This window comes from Astatotilapia calliptera, chromosome 14 (assembly GCF_964374335.1).
Source record: "Astatotilapia calliptera chromosome 14, fAstCal68.1, whole genome shotgun sequence".
Classification (NCBI taxonomy): Eukaryota; Metazoa; Chordata; class Actinopteri; order Cichliformes; family Cichlidae; genus Astatotilapia; species Astatotilapia calliptera.
The window spans coordinates 32,714,248-32,728,923 of record NC_137435.1 but is presented as its reverse complement, the minus strand read 5'-3'; the positions used below and the strand labels follow the sequence as shown (position 1 = coordinate 32,728,923).

At 41.7% G+C, this 14,676-nt stretch overlaps 1 protein-coding gene and 1 long non-coding RNA gene across 4 annotated transcripts; one reads left to right on the top strand and one right to left on the bottom strand.

Annotated features, from left to right (window-relative positions):
• Positions 1 to 352: 352 nt before the first annotated feature.
• On the bottom strand, positions 353 to 11,501 carry rinl (Ras and Rab interactor-like). Of its 3 annotated transcripts, XM_075410394.2 has the most exons (11): positions 11,214 to 11,501; positions 10,781 to 10,946; positions 6,740 to 6,851; positions 6,055 to 6,127; positions 5,820 to 5,908; positions 5,632 to 5,711; positions 5,129 to 5,339; positions 3,706 to 4,386; positions 3,237 to 3,554; positions 3,015 to 3,149; positions 353 to 1,885 (listed from the first exon to the last, which is right to left on the bottom strand). In XM_075410394.2, coding segments are annotated over exons 1-11 (2,319 nt in total). In that variant the 5' UTR covers positions 11,216 to 11,501; the 3' UTR covers positions 353 to 1,433. The 3 variants fall into 3 exon arrangements, with proteins under 3 accessions (XP_075266509.2, XP_080144680.1, XP_080144679.1); XM_080288554.1 differs by lacking the exon at positions 6,740 to 6,851; XM_080288553.1 differs by lacking the exons at positions 10,781 to 10,946; positions 11,214 to 11,501 and adding an exon at positions 9,981 to 10,301.
• LOC145419974 (uncharacterized) lies at positions 4,122 to 14,094 on the top strand. Its single transcript, XR_013901244.1, has 3 exons — positions 4,122 to 4,260; positions 12,329 to 12,523; positions 12,625 to 14,094. It is a non-coding gene; the product is annotated as an uncharacterized LOC145419974 (long non-coding RNA).
• The last annotated feature ends 582 nt before the right edge of the window (positions 14,095 to 14,676 follow it).

Sequence of the window (14,676 nt, the reverse complement as noted above, 5' to 3'; positions counted from 1 at the left end):
ACTGTGCCAAAAGAGGCACACTATCACTAGTACTAGTAGTGGTAGCACAGTGATTTTAACTTATGTAACTTAGTTTAGTTTCAGCTTCCTCTTCAAGAAAGCTCCAAAGCCACCCACCAATCAAGGGGCTAAAAGCTGTTCATAACAGAGAAGGTTGAATGCTGCCCTCTAGTGGCCCAAACTGCGGATGAACTTTACTGTAGTGTAGAGATAAGTGATAATGGTGCTACTGTAATTGCTTTTTGTGGGGAGTCTGTGGATTTAAAGTGTTTGTGCATTACTGTGGAGACCAGAAACAACATAGCACATGCCTTTGCAGCAAAATGCTGTTAGAAAAGAGCCTGAGACAGAATTGAGAAAATCAAATGATTCAGTTTTATTTATTGATTAGTTTAATTTATTGCCACTTTAGGACGAAAGGAAAAGACATGCCCATAGCATTGTCAAAATGTTACTGTTAACACCATTTAACGCTATTAACAAAATTAATAAAGTTAGCAACAAGTCCAAGTAGATTTTAGCATTTCATCCTGGAGCAAGCTTCTGCAATAATAATAATAATAATAATAATAATAATAATAATAATAATAATAATAATAATAATAATAATAATAATAATAATAAACTCTACGAGCAACACAAAGTGGGACTGCATTTACCTGAAAATAGCCGTCTGTTGTAGGCGGTGCTAAAAAGAGCAGAATAAACTGTACAACCTAAGCAGACTTTTTTAGACCTTGATGACTTCACTCTTTTGGCAGGCTACTGCTTTAATATGACCACATTTAAAAATGTCGAATGATACAAGTTTAAATTAATCAGCATGAAGGATTCCAACCCAGGGCACAGCTTACAAAATGCAACCGCTTCCTGGTCAGGGGGGTTTAGGAAATGTGATAAAGCAACTGTATCAAATACATCGCTTATGTTTAATATATACTGTTAATTGATCAATGTGATCAATTACTAGATCTATGTCACACATTTACACTGATGATGGTGGCCAAATAAGCTCCCATTAAGCAAGTCTCTAGTAACAAGTGTTGTCTTTACAGCTCACTTATGACATTGAACTTGTTGTCATTTAGACCAGTGCTTTGAATCTTTTTGGAGTGTGACAAGAGAGCGGTATCCATGTGTGACACCCCTTGTTACACTTTAGAAGAAAACAGCTCAAATTTAAGAAATGTCACTTTAGTATCTCATTCATCCTCTCAACTTGTGACCCTCCAGCTTTATAATGAGACCCAAGAGGAGCCCCAATCCTCAGGCTGAGTCAGGCACACGTTCACCTTAACTGACACCATGGTATTAGTGACACATGCTAAAAGGTTAATTTACCTCTTTGCAAGAATTTCAACAGGTGTGAAATAGCTTTGACCAGTAAGAACATTTTGAGGGTCTTTGACCTTCTCCTGACGACGTGCATCTCATTATAATGCTCTGTGGTCCTCCTCTTTTCCTTCACCAGAAGTCTGGCTATCTTCCTGTTTGCTTGCTGTTTCCTCTTCCTGTGTCACAGGTTGAGAGTCTGAAGTTGGACTAGTAGGCTGTGATTGGTCATTGGCTCCTTGTTCCCTCCCTGTCTCCTCGCTCAGTGTCTGCAGAGCCTCTGTGTTGCGTTCTTTCTGTTCTTGTGACCCCTCCATACTAACAGATGCATTTTCATTTTTGCTTTCATCTTTACTCCCGTCCCGACAAACCTGCCTCCGAATAGTCCGTCTGTGCTTGCTGCGACGCGACTGGTTACAGTGCAGTGTGCGTCTGCGATGCCACTGATTGAGAGACTGTTGGGCTTCCACACTGAGCTGACGGGCAGCCAGTCGTGGGCGGAAACTGCTGATGTAGTAGAGAGAGGCATATAGAGTTGTAAGGTAGTAGCCACCTGTTGATATGGGGATATAGAAAAAGGTGACATTGAGTGAGACAACCTATAAGCAGGGGGGAAACTACAAAACTACAACTACAAAGTGTCATCATAAAGTTCCACACATGTAGGGGGACTGATTAAACCCAAAGCTTAGCCCTTGGGAGTACACTAAATGCTCATATTTGTTTGTTCTTTGCGCTGTGTGACATCCCAGGCATACAGCTCTGAGGCTGCAAGAACAGAAACACCATCCACTTGCTGTTTCCTGTGTGCGAGGGGCAGCCAATCAAAAGAAAGATCACTAAAACAAAGGGGAGCTAAAACTGTTTTTTTCAGACAGCTGAAAAACTAAAGGGCTGCACCAAGGACAAAATTAAGAAAACGTAAGGATTATTTTAAGTATGCAATGCCATATTAGTAGTGCAAGAATAAAATTATAAGGGTAAGGCCCTCTATAGTCTATAGTCATCTTTAGACTTTAAAAGGCCATACTTTTTAAGTTCATGTACATCCAATCATGTGCAGTCAGGATCTTGGAGGACTACACAAGAGCCACTCCTCCATCAAAATTTAAACCGGTATGCAGATGAACACATTTGCAGGACTATAAAAAAGGCTTCACTTAAAAGAATAAGCCCTTAGTCACGTGGGCCTGGAGACCAGTGAGCAGCCATCATTAGGGAAAAATGTGCAAAGCCATTACTAGCAGATTGTTAGAGTTCCATGAAAAATGCGGACCTGTGTGCAAACATTTGCTGTTCACTCCCTGAGTAAACACATTTTAGCCCAGTTTCTTACTTTGTACAGTTTATTTACATTTATCGAGGAGTAAACACACATGTAAACTACTGGTGACTGCAGCAATCTGCTAGCCACCAAAGCAATCCCTTTGACCAATTCATCCTAGCAACTTCCAGCATCCACTCACAACCAGTCGGGGAATACACACTTTCCTCTCACATCTGATGATTTCCAGATAGTTGTTGACCAGGCAAACATAGGCATTACTGTCAGAGTGTGTTAGCAAGTCACTTACTAAGTTTCTGAGTAAAGTCAGAAAAACTTCTATTTAGTTTCAAACATGATTTACTCAAATGGAGCATCACACTTCCTCTACATTGTCCTTGAATTATAACTGGCTTACCCTCTCCTTGTAGCTGTGTGGGATCCAGCAGTTCCATCATGTAATCTGTGTCTACCTGCAAGGTGACCAGGTTGCTACGGAGCAGCACCCACGTCAGGCAGGGCAGGAAATCATCTGCTCCATACACTTTACCTGCTGTGAGGAGAACATGACTTTAAGTGGATATAGCAACCAAGCGACTCAAAGTAGAAGAGTGGTATTTACGAAACACTGCCAGGCTACCTGAGCTAGCATTGGCACTCATGCTGTGATAGATGCTCTTGCAGACTTTGAGCATGATCTCCACTTTCTTGTTTGGAGAGTAGACATCGTGCATATTATTCCATTTCTGCTGGATACGATCAAGCGTGACGGAGTCAGGAACTCCAACTCCTGCTGAACCTCCTAGTTCAGTCACCTCGTTCTTTTCCAGCAAGCGCAGGTTGCTCTGGAGACGCTCGAAGGTGCCATCATTGGTTCGGGAGGTTTCTATGCAGGAGTAGAGGTGGCTGGAGACAGGCTTCAGAGCCACTTTGTGGATGGAGAGCTCCACCAGGGTGTCTACACCAGGATCAAAAGATAGCAGAGGGATAATTATTGGAGCACTAAGCGTTCAACCACAAGGTTTTAAGAATGCAAAATATATATTCTGTCATTTATGCTGACAACAAAAACCTAAAATCATTTCTGTGTTATGTCACAGCCCACTCACCAATCTCTGAGTCGTTTAAGTCAGTTATGCTTTCCAGTAACATCTGGATTTCTGCATATTCCAGCAGTGTCTCCCTCAGTGATGTGAGTGATAATCTCACTTCCTGTAAGAACTCCGACCCTGTGACACCGCTAGAATCAGTCCCTCTCTTCGATGTCATCTCCACAAATCCCTTCACAGCCTCTGCAAATGCAGCACCTTTCTTCTCACTCAGCTCTTGCACACGATTGGACAGTCTTTTTCTCTGGCTTACCAGCCCACCCAGCGCCTGGCCCACGGCAGAAAGGCGATGTAGGACCTTATCAGCCAAACGGTGTGCTGAAGCGTGGTGATGTGACGAGCTTAGCATCTGGGGCTCCATCTCTTCCTCTATGCTGCTGATTGAAAGCGAGTCAAGCTCGAGTGATGGAGGCTGGAGCAAGGAAGAAGGCCTGGGTGGAGGCAGCCAGACGCCATCCTCAATCCAGGACACCCTGTGAGGAGACTGAGGCACGGGGCTGCTGTGGCGCTGCAACTCAGGTGTTCCATTTCTGGGGGTGGAGGAAGTGGATGAAGGTAGGCTCCCCGTGCTCACCCTCTGAGGCTGGGCGATTACTAAATCCCGACTGGGCCGCCGGAGGACCACCCCTGCTGGTGTTTGCTCAGTTGGTGCAGAATCAGCGGAACAGGCTCTGATTAAACCTGAATAACATCACAGTTTTTTGCAATGAATTTAACTGATCCCACTTACTGATATCACAAGTGACATAAACAGAAAGACAGGACTGGCATTTTAACTATTTCTGAAATATGATGTACCTCTGACAGTCTCAAAAACAACCATAGGAATTAGTTTTGTCCACTTGCTACGCAGGGCTAACTTGTCAGAGCTAGCAATTAACAGTGTGGTCAAGCCATGTGCAAGTGTGGAGCAAGACGACAGAACAGCTGACAATGATTAAAGTATTTTAATAAGTGCTAACCCACATGAATGCTTTTTGTGGTGATATTTCCATTTAGTTTTAAAAGCTCGCACAAAGCCACTTCCTGTTTGCACCAGACACAGTGGATTTTTTTCTCCCCCTGACCTGCAGGAACAGCATACTCTCTGTGGCCCAGGACTTCCTGATTTAGAAACTCCTGTGTTTTTGCCTCTCACACACTTCAGCAGAACTGACCAGGACTGCATGTACAAAATGTATGGAAAACACAGTTACGAGTTTATTGGTAGGCTTATTTTTTATAAAGGGAAGAAAAGGTTTTTAGGGGTTTAAACAGTGCAAGGAGAGGAACTTTAAGTTCAAAGCATCTCCTGATCTGGATAGATAGAAGCATTGTTTTCCAAAACTGTGAGGGGAAATGAAACTACACTGTCTAACATTGCTGTTCAGAACTGAGGAAGCTTTTTTTTATATTGGGTGAAATCTGAAGTTGGTGCACTGACCTGAGCTCTCTGTATTGGGAGCAGGGGTTTCTTGCTCCAAAGAGATGGCTCGTTTACTTTGTAACCCTGCGCCTGCCCATTGCCGGGTGGTGCTGAGGCGTCTGAAATTTGACGGCTGTGCGGCAGCTGGCCTGTGGGTCAGCCACTCGTCTCCGTGTTCACGGAGGTAGAGGGGATTGATGATACACAGGGCCCCGTTTGTGGACGTCAGCTAGTGAAAAAAAACACATACATACAGTGTTAACAGGATAGAACGCAACATTGGTTACATAATAGACACATATAACCACTTTAGAAAGTTAAATTATTCTTAATTTAAATATTCTTGTGGGCACCTGAACATTATTTTGGAGTGGTGCTTCTGGTTGCATGATGAATGTTCTGTTTCTGAGACAATTACCAGGCTATTGATTTACCCACTGAAGGAAGTAAAGACACCATTTCCCCTTAAGTCCCTCCCCCTCCCTCACAAAAATCTACACACACGTAGATAAGCAACATACCTGTATGGAGCACATCATGCTGCTTGGTTCCCTTTGGGACATTTGATCAGTCTGTTGATCGGTGGTGGAAAGCCAAGTTTCTGCAACAGAGATATCAGTGAAATTAGCTGACAAGGCTCCTCAACACAGTTTTGAATTGTTTTGTTGAAGATTATGAAAGGCAAAAGCTCAGGAAGGCCCGGACGCACTAGGTTCAAGCTGTGAAAGATGCTCTTTTTTTGTGTCTGTTACGCTGTAGATCCAGCGAGGAATGTGGAGACAAACATCCAGCACATCCCTGAAACACAGAGGGAGAGAGATCCAAGAGATAAACAGACAGGATTTGGTTAAACACAGGTTCGAACAGTCTTTCACAATGTCCACAGTTCCACCAATAACCAAGCATGGAGAGTTTTTTATGTAGCTGAGACAGGAGATTCTTACCTGGTCAGAGAGTAGAAGAGCACCAGCTGAGTCAAGTCAGAGAAAGACAGATGAGACTCAGACAGTTGGAAAACTGTCAGAGAGAAACAGAAAGAGTGGGCAGCTTTAGTCTCATTCTGAAATGCTCTGGTGAAAAATACTTTCCTGGAAATGCACCAAAGTTTATACCAGAAAAAAACTAAAAGGGAACTTAAGATAAGCCAGCGTTAGGGTTTCACATATTTCCACAGTAGCTTTACAGCTTGATTATTTCCTGGCAGTGTGTGGTTTATAAAGCCTGAAGAGGGTGTTGCAGGCTAGAGGAGTCAGATGACCCTTTAGTGTTTGATTTTTTTTTATCTTTTAGATACATCATGTAGATCAGTAAGTGGAAAAGTTTGGTAAATAAATAAAATAGGACCAGAGTTTTATGTTTTAATCTGCATCAATCTACAATAACTGCCATGTCTGCAGGTACACAAACCTGAGAAGAGAAAGTGCAACCATGACGTTACTAGGTTATTTTCTATTTATCGGTTCAGTTTGACATGTTTGACAGAAGTACTGACTCATAAAATAACCACTAAAAATGACGCAGGGAAATTGGTAGCTTGGTCACACAGACACACACACAAGCACAAGCACATACATGCACGCCCGAGCGCACACACACACGCACAGATGTTTGCATGTGGCGGGATCCTACCTGCTCCTGTGCATTTGATATTATAATCAAAGACTTCCTCATTCTGCGCTCCGGCAGACACACACAGCAGGCTTGGCTGAGACGTCACAGAGTCCCGCACAACCAGGAAACTCTGCAGGGAAACACACGTGTGACTCATTTAAAGATTTCAACTGTCACAGAAACCTGTTAAGCAGGAGAACGTTTACTTTTAACCCTCTCAGGCTCAAATTAAACTTTTTGTTGCTAATGCACAACCAAGTCCTGCAGTGGTACTTCTGAGTAAAAAAAACTCATAAAATATGTATGTGGGGTAATCAGGTTGTTAGTTTTTAACTGTTGCAAATCGGCAACGCCTGCCTCGAGAGGGTTAAATGTTCACGCTGGCAGGCTACAAGGCGTGGCCAGATGGTAAGCAGGCAGCAGTAAGAGAACAACTGAGTGATGGATGGACACAGAGAGAAAAAAAACTATTTTAGCGTGTGGTTTACAAAGAAATGTGTCAGAATTTCTGTGACAAGAGTCAATTGATTTGATCTCGACGTGACAGAGCGTCATGCACACTGCAAATGTCTAAGGGCTCATGCATTAAGTGCTGATAAGTGTTTGTTTGCCCACTCAGAGATGCTGATATGAATCTGTAGATGATGGTTAACTCTGAGTGACGAACCAGTGTGGCTTAGGACCGCTCACATCACATGATTTTCTTTAACCATGTTCTATTCTTCATGTTTTATTTTGCGCATGCATCAAAACTAAAACCTGAAACTGAGCCCCACAACACTGTTAGTGCGCAAATCCATCTTCATTAAAACCAATCAAATCCTATACAAGAAAACCTTGAAAACCGAGGGTTTCAAAGAGTGGCCCACAGGCCGGTGGCAGGACTCGTTCATATTTCATGCAGCCCTTGAGTCTGACAAGAAGAGAGAGCTCTCTACTGTGCATTTTATTCACTCACAGTTCACACCACATGTGTGATACAGCAGCACACACCACGACCCCAAAGATGTTGTTTCTTTTCTAGCTTCTGTTTTAGCCATCAGAGCCGACTAAACTGTCTTAACTCATGGTGGAAAAACTATAAACCAGTACAAGAGTGGACTAAAGTAAATAAACACAAATGCTAACACAAAATGCCACCATCTTCCGAACAACCATAATCATAACGATAACTAAAAGAGTTTTACGTGTGTAGTTTCCTGCCCAGCTTTCAACCATGTGCTGACTCCTTAAACTGGCACTCAGGGATACCTGCAGCAAAGAAATATGTCGTGCAGAAATAGACTGTAAGTTCAGGGTAATTTATTACTGTAGAAGTACAGGGTTATTATACAGTAATAGGGATTATTAACAAGTAGAGATCATTTATGACAGTCTTCTCCGGTGTGGCATCCTATTAAATTCACCTGAAGACCGTGCAATGCTCAGAGAAACTGCAGAAAACCCAAGAGCTACATCTAATACCGACACCTCAGTTAGCACTAAATGATACAGTACGATTATAAAAGGACTGAATGGCTTGTATGGAACAGTTGCCAGGAGAAACCAGAGCTTAATTTTGCAAAGTTGGATGTGAACAAACCACAAGACTTCTGGAACAATGTTCTCTGGACAGATGAGACCAAAGTGAAGGTGATTGGCCGTAATGCACATCGCCACGTTTGGCAAAAACCAAACACAGCTTTTTTAGTACAGAAACCTCATACCAGCTGTCAGGCACGCTGGAGGAAGGGTGATGATTCGGGCTTGAGAACTGGATACTTTGCATTACTGAACTCCTCTGCAAGTATTTTAGAGTCAAATGTGAGGCCATCTGTCTGACAACTAAAGCTTGACCCAGAGTGGGTCATGCAACAGGACAATGATCCCAAACACAGCAGTGAATCTATGACAGAATGGCTGAAAAAGAAGAAAATGAAGGCATCGGAATGGCCCAGTCAAACTGCCCACTCTCTGTGTGACTTTATTAGTTTGAAGAAATACTTCTGCTAAAGGTGGGTTTACAAGCTAATGAATCAGAGGATGTACTTTCTACTTGATGTTATAGAGCTGATAAACAATGACAGTATGACATTTGTTGTCGTTCATGTGAGGTTGCATTTGAATAATTTGAAGACCTTCTAAAGAGCAGATGATCTTTATATGTGCTGACATGCAAAACCTTAGCAGTGAAAGTGGCTGCACTTTCTTTTTCGCATTACTGTGAATAGGGTCTTGCAGTTAGGGCATTTATTTTTAGGTTCTTACTCTCAGATCATATCAAACTCATTCTGTCTTTAAACGTGCCTTGTGACTAGCTTTTGTAAAGGCCTCATTGAATCAGGCACTGCTGTAACTCGAGCGGGCTAACGTGATTCATGTATTTTAACTTAGATGGCATAAAAATGTACAAGAAACAGGATCAGTTACAGTCAGTGATGAGGCTAAAACGTTGTACTGCTGACTCTAGCCTCGTCAGTGATGGTAAAAGACTAATCTTGTTCCTGGTATTTGTCCACTTTAGAAAAAAATGTGAAGTGTTTCTGTTTCTGGTGTGAATATCTCAAGAGGCCCTTTCACTTCTTCATGTCTCCTTTTATACACAGAGCTTTGCTTTGTCTGCACAGAGACTTGCATCGATCACGACACCTTTTTTGGAAGCAAAGACAATAAAACGGCCAGTTGAGACACAATTAACTTGAGTAAAGCAAAACGCATGTAATCCCAGGCAACGGCTCTGTCAAGTAGTTACATCATCACAGCCAAATTCAAAGGTGCTCTTTAGACCAGCACACATTTACAAACATGTACAGAGGAAGTGGTTTTCAGGCTCTGTGTGTACAAAAATAAAGACTGACAAGCTTACTTGAAGTCACCAAACTCTGAGCACAGAAACACACCGAAAGACAGCAAAAACGGCGGCGATTAGGAAAAATATATCTTCCACTGATTCATAACAGCCATCTTACTGTTTGCCATTCATAAAAACAAGAAGAAATGAGTCAATCAACCCTCCCTTCCAACATCTGATTGAACAAAAGTCGACTACAACCTCCACAGCATTCTGCTTATCACATTATGCCAGTAAACTTGTCTCTTAACACTTAATACAAAACAAAAAAAGCACACTCCTCCTCCATAACACATTTGTCACGGTTCAACGACTTGTTGCTGCCAGTCAGAGTTTTGCATTTCAGTGTAATTGTCTCCATGTCACGCTTTATAATAACCGAGAACAATGAATACGTAAAGCATCATACGTTGTTACTTTGTTACTTACATTCCCTGCGAGTGCAGCAGCCAAACCCACCATGAAATGTCATTTCCCTGACATGAACTTGCTTTTATTCAGCACTACTTCTGCATTTAAAACCGTTCGTTGTGTTATCAGACCTCAAATAGAAAAAAAAGAAGGAACTACATTTAAGTGACGAGTGCATGTCAACATTCAGACCCACAAAAAACACTTGGTTGCTAGAGAAAATGTAAATGATGCCCGCGACTTCGAGCTTGGGAACGCAAAAAGCAGCGAAACTGGGAGAGGAAGCAGAAGAGAGGACACACTGGGAAGTGGGAGACACTGGCGGGAAACTGAGAAAAAAATAAAGAACTAAGATTTCTTTTTTTAAAAATAGTCTAAAAGTAAATGCAAAGTAAGTAAGTCATTAAATGTAAAGTTGTTTTATTGCATAAGAGTTGTCAAAATTGAATCGACTGAGTAGCAGTTGATTAAACTGGTCAAATTCTAATAAAATATGACTATCAAGTGGGCTGTTATAGCAAATGCCGTAATGGTCCAATTGGGAAAGTGAATCTGTTGGGCGTTTTTTGGCCGTCGGACAACGATTCTGATCGCCACACTGCCAAATAGGACAAGGGGAAAGAAAAAAAACTGAGTAGCAGGCAATGACTAAGATCAAGGACGTGTGAGGAAACAGAGTCATTATTTAGTGTTAGTGGGAAGCTTTACAGGGAGATCCTTGAATGATTTGATCAATCATCTGGACTTCATTTGACACACACTGGACGCTTGATGTCACATAATAACAGCGAGAGTCATTCAGTGATGTCTGCTCTTACCCCAGCAGGTGTCCCACAGATAGCAGCGTGAGCCCCCTCTCTGTCCCAGGCTCCCCCAGGGCACCAGGCCTCCTGGCAGCCTTTCAGCTGATCCAGCAGTGACAGTTTCCTCCTGCTGCTCCTCCATGGGATGGCTGTTGTCCCATTAACTGAACTGTGAACAGCCCTGGACACAAACACATTGACATATTTTTGTCTACATCTATGGACATCAGCTGTAGATAAAACAGAAGGTCCATTCAGTAAAAAAGACAATCTGGGTAGTTAACAGTGCATAATTCAGCAAAAAAAAGTATACAAAACTAAGAAAGTTTCCTCTAAGATTTGGCTTCTGGGACAATCATTTTTAATAACTAGACATCAAACTCAAGACAATGTTAGACAGAGAATTAAACACAAGCACATTAGTGGTATAGAAATAGCTGATACTCACATGTGTCAGGCTGGCTCGGTTAGTTGGCGTATCTTCCCTCCTTTACACTGTTAGCAGTTTCTACACATATTGCAATCTTCCCACTCTTGAACTCTTTCTTTCTGCGCAGTGCAAAGTGTTGCTTAAGAGTTCAGAATAGCTGAAATAGGAAGCTGTCATCTTTCTCACTAACACGTCGTCAAAAGGTTTCGCAGCAAAATTTTCTTAAGTTTCTCAAATTCAGGTATTTGATGTACGGCTCTCATGCTCGCCTGCTTCTGCCTCCTGCTCACGCTGGCATTTAATGTAGTTTCAATTTTCATGTGAATGTTCACGACACCTTCTTCACCCTTCCCTCCCCCCTCCAAGTCTGCCTGTGGTTAACCCAGCTCTGACTACAGCGTGGAGAGAGAGAAAACACTGCATGTTCTCTAAAGAGCTATGTGCCTATTTTCTTACTCTCTCTGCAGCACCTTTCTTCTGATCTGATTCTGAACTGTAAAACCATCAAAGCTAAGAACAGCCAATGGTCTGAGAATGCTTCACCATGTCTTCATCTCTGTGACAATTATAGACAAACATCATCTGATTAAAGTAAGATCACACGGATGGTTTTACTTTTCATGTGTGAGAACTCGCTCACAGCGGAGGATGGACAAAGTCATTGAGATTCAGTTCCAACAACTGGTGAGAAATGCTGAGTGTGGGAAGAGTAAATGGATAAATAAATAAAAGCATGCACAGTGAAATTATTGAAAAAGTCTGAAAGATTGATTAGTGATATAAACGTTTTTTTGGGGGTTTTTTTTAAAGACCAGATTATAACAAATATACAATAAGAAAAATGTACACAAATGAATTTAAAGCTACTCTACTTCTTGTCAGAGTGCGGCCTTTAAAGCCTGATTTTCTTGGAGTTCCTGGGCTGGCTGATCCCTCTGGATCCACCCCTGGATGAAGTTTCACCTGGTTTCCTCCTTCCTACCTGTTTAAGATTATTAATCATTATTATATCTGCGCCAATTCTTTGCCAGGTCGTCATTGCCAATATGGTGAACTTTAGGTCACTTTTGTAACTATTATTGTTGTTTATGATCATCTGTCTGTAGTAATCCTGTCTCTCTCCCTGCTCCCAGCTCTCTTGGAAATCTTGCCTCCTTGGAAACACACTTGTCAGCTGCCTGTGGAAACCACCAGCTCATCACCCACTCTCTGTAACGTGTGAAGAAGAAGGAGGACTCACCTGATCACCAGCCTGCCCACCCTCTGCCTGTTGCTAGCTTTTGGCTTGCCACCTGCCACCCACAGACGCCCTCCATGACTCCATTCATGTACAGTACAAGTGTTGTAGCTACATTTACATTTTACAAATTCTCTGTCAATACTATGCCTCTTCTGAACTGCTGTTAACTCTGTATTTCCTCTCTGGCAGAGCTCCTCTCCACTAGTTCTTCACAGTGATCACAACAAGAGCGCAACAAGCTACCCTAAAACAATCCAATGGTAAAAGCAATACACCTGCAAATATCAGGTGAAGGATAAAATGCTGTACAAAAATTACCGACGTGTCTGAATGTTCCACCGCAGCTACGGGACGCTGTTCTGTGGGTAGACGAGCGATAAGGAACGCTGTGTTCAGAGGAAGATAGCACAGCACACCAACATGAAAACCTCACTCTAGCTGTGAAGCACGGTGGAGGGAGCATCATGGTTTGTGGCTGCTTTGTTGCCCCAGGTTGATGGAAATCGTGCATTCATCGAGGCAACAATGAATTTTAATTGCATTAAGAATTCTTCAGAAGAATGTGAACAAAGTATGAAGCTGTGGAGAGTTTTGGTGACAATAACCCAAAGCATGAAAAGTGGACCAACCACAGTATGGCTGATAAAGAAAAAAAGTGTTTTGGCATTTCCAGCACAGACCTGACCTCAGCCCAGCGGTTCTCAAAGTTTGTCTGGCGTGCCCTACTTTAGACACTGAAAATAGTTCACTCGCCACACACACTAACCCCACAGTATTTTATAAACCATTATCAATTAAATTAAATTCCAAAACGTTGATTTTGTTCATTTGGTATGTCCAGATCAACAGAATCTTTTGGGATTTCCTTACCTGAATGATTGAGTATACATTTGTGGTTAATATTTCCTCTTCACCTCTTTGTGGGTCACATAAGCATCTACAAGACACATCCGATGGAGGTTTTGCTGCTAAAGGAGGTGCAAGTAAGCAAACCTAGTGTAGTTTACTCACTTTTGCCAGCCTGTTACGTGAGTGATTATATAACATGTTCAAGATCTGAATGGATTAATTTAGTCACTTTGTCCATATTTGCACCTTACTGCTAATTGCATTTTAAATAACCAGTGTATAAATACTGGTAATTCAAAATCAGTTGCACTTTTTCTTGCAACTTTATTTAGAAAAATAGAAGTATTGGAAGTAAAGACTGGGCTGAACATGTCTGAGGCTATTTTCTGTCATGGTACCTCATCTCAGCCTTACGAAGAAACCACAGACTGAGGTGTTGCTGTTTGGTCACCATTTCCGTGGCAAGCAGACTTCTAGTTTTAGTTTTAGAAGCAGCATTGTCACACCTGCAGCTTAAATCATATCCTGCCAACACCATGACACTAACCATCAGTTTAAAACCAGGTTAAAACTTCCTCCCCATTGTCGATGTTGCTTAGTTTGTAAAAAACTACAGAACCAGAGATTATGCACATTCTGATACTTTCAGATCAATGCATGCAATCATAAATAAAAGCGACTTTGGGAGATCCTTGATGTTTATCTACTGCTGTCATCGGGTCTGAAATGGGTCATGCAAAAGTATTTTGTTCTTATTGAATGCTTGCATGTTAACACATCTACAAGGCTAAAAATAAACTGCACACGTTAGCTTGTGTTAGTATTCACCTGAAAATACCAGTGTGCAAAGTAAAGCCTTGAAAGCACGGTAGCAGAATTTCATTCAGTTTACATCATAACAAACTATATCTGGCAATACATTGGGGTAATTTAATGTGCACTGACATGAGGCCACCTTAAAAATAGACCTATAATGATAATTTCCAGTTCCATATTTTATTCTCAGACTCTAAAAAAGGTTTCCATGAATCTTTATTAATCTTACAACCGTATGCAAATGTTTAAGTATTATTTAACCTTTGCTTTGGGCAAATTCATATACTTAATGACAAATTGGTATGAATGATTTCTTTCACTTTAATATGCACCCATATAGTAAATTAACTTTCATTATATTGCATATTTACGTGCCTTTGCGATTTACCTGTATGACAGTACATGACAACAACATACACTTGACAAAAATGCGGGGGCATTAAGAGACAATTTTTCAGGCTTGAGTTAAATGTGTTAAGTATATTTATACAGCATTATGAAGCATAGAGGTAGCTTCCGGCTCAAAAACATGAAGGTGTGGAAGTGACTTAAACCTGCGTCCCATCTGAAGGCCAC